Here is a 2,059-nt window from a genome sequence, read left to right on the forward strand (position 1 = left end):
ATGACCAGTGAGTCGCTGCAAGAAATGGCATAGAAAGCTGTGGTGTCAAGAACAAAAACACTCCAAAAGAGAATCTCAGTGTGGGGATGGAAATAGTTCACCCTAACTGAAAAAAAAAAAAAAAAAGGGTTAGGGAAAAAGAATTCTCTCCCCTCTTTTTTCATATTTGGACATAGATAAGTAACGAAATGCCCTTACATGATTGGGAACTTGTGTTAGTTTCCAGACCATGAGATCTTGAGTTATGATTGACGCAGAGTTAAAACAGACAAAAGTAGTTACTTGCTAAACATTTATTAATTTTTTCACAGTTCAATTATTTCAACAAGAGTATCTCTAACGTATTATCAACAGGCCTCAAATGATTGTGGGCTGATGGGTCTTGTCAAAGGGCCTCTAGAAATTTGCCCCTATGTTCACGCATTTTTCCCTTTTACACCCCCAACATGCTCTATGTGATCTCTTATTGGCCCTAGAGTAAGACAGATGTTTATGGGATTCTGAGCAGCTTCCTTCTAATAAGCTAAAATTAACAAAGGTTCGTAATATTCTCAAACTCATCAAAACTTGGGGAAGTAGAATGAACACTACAGACTACAACAGACATAATTTTAAAATTTGAACTCTGAAGTTGTTTGAGAAACACCTCATTTTTGCTTCATGAGATCATGTGTTTAAGTGGAGTTGAGTGTAAAAAAAATCTAATTTGAACTCTAAATCTTCAAAGCTAAACCTATTTATAACAGATATTTCTTCCAGTAATGGGCTGATTTCACAGGAAGTTTTTATGCAGAGGTCACTCCTCCTGCACTATTCAACAAGGGTTATAAAAATTTAGTTACCTGGAATTTGTGCTTATTATGCCACAAAAGATGAAAAGCTGTTTGGAGAAAATGATCAATTTAGGTTCAAGAAGAAATAGCAACTTGAACATTAAAAGTATCTGCACTTTCCACAAGATAGGTCAATCATTAAACAAACAGACCCATTGTTTAGAATCTCAAATCATCTTATTATTCTTGTTGCTTCTGAAAGCAATAAATGAACATGTTCATCAAACAAAATTTCTTAAACAAATTAAATGATTTATATGCTTTTTAAAAAATGCACACCACATCTGCATCAAAGAGCAAAAGAAAGATATCTTGCAGTAAAGAACTACTTGAGGAAGAATAAAAGGCAGGAGTACAAAGTACATAAAATAAGCGTAGTTTAAGATTTTGGAAGAAGACATTCTAACATCAGATAGTTTTCCCACAACCAGAAACATCTGAGTTATATCACTTGGTACCCAGTGTTTCTCATTTTCCCGTGCTCGAAGCTTTGGCAGGTGTCAGGATATTGGCAACATCTCTTAAGGGCGGTATTGAGATCTCTGCTCTTGGATGTACTCATAGAGAGGGCTGGAGCGCACTGGGACGCTGGCAAACTGATGACTGCCGGGCTCCAGAAGCCGCCCATGGCCCTTCCCTTCTTGGGATTGTGTTTTCCGGACTTGGCGGCGCCTCTGTTCCTCCTCCTGCTCGCTGCGGAGGTGTTCTTCCCGTAATTTCCTTTCCCGTTCCTGGCGACGTTTCTGCTCTTCTTCTTGCCATAGTTCTTGTGCCTGACGACGACTCTTCTCCTGCGTGGCAAACTGCTCCTCCGCCCGGTACTGCCCGTCTCGCTCCTGCCTGAGCCTCTGCTCTTCCTGTTTCTTAAGCTGGAGCTGCTCTTCTTCCCAGCGATACTTTCTGTCACGACCTTGGCGGCGCAGCTGCTGTTCTTCCCTCTCCTGGAGGAGCTGTTCCTCCTCGCGGAATTTTCTGTCGCGCTCCTGGCGGCGCAGCTGCTGTTCTTCCCTTTCCTGACGGCGCTGCTCTTCCTCCAGGAATTTTCTGTCGCGTTCTTGGCGGCGTAGCTGCTCTTCCTCCGTTTCTTGGCGCAGCTGTTCCTCCTCACGGAATTTTCTCTCCAGTTCCTGGCGGCGCAGCTGTTCCTCCTGGAGGAATTTTCTCTCTCGTTCCTGAGGGCGCAGCTGCTGTTCCTCTTCGCGGAATTTTCTGTCACGCTCTTGGCG

At 42.7% G+C, this 2,059-nt stretch overlaps 1 protein-coding gene across 1 annotated transcript in view; it reads right to left on the reverse strand.

The window, feature by feature from the left end:
- Positions 1–278: 278 nt before the first annotated feature.
- Positions 279–2,059, reverse strand: part of TCHH (trichohyalin) — a 9,029-nt gene continuing 7,248 nt past the window's right edge. Inside the window, exon 4 of the mRNA XM_011937965.1 lies at positions 279–2,047. Coding sequence (XP_011793355.1) covers positions 1,355–2,047 — 693 coding nt within the window. The 3' untranslated portion in view covers positions 279–1,354. The remainder of the gene's footprint in view (positions 2,048–2,059) is intronic.

The sequence above is a fragment of the Colobus angolensis genome, unplaced genomic scaffold (assembly GCF_000951035.1).
Source record: "Colobus angolensis palliatus isolate OR3802 unplaced genomic scaffold, Cang.pa_1.0 Scaffold169, whole genome shotgun sequence".
Classification (NCBI taxonomy): Eukaryota; Metazoa; Chordata; class Mammalia; order Primates; family Cercopithecidae; genus Colobus; species Colobus angolensis.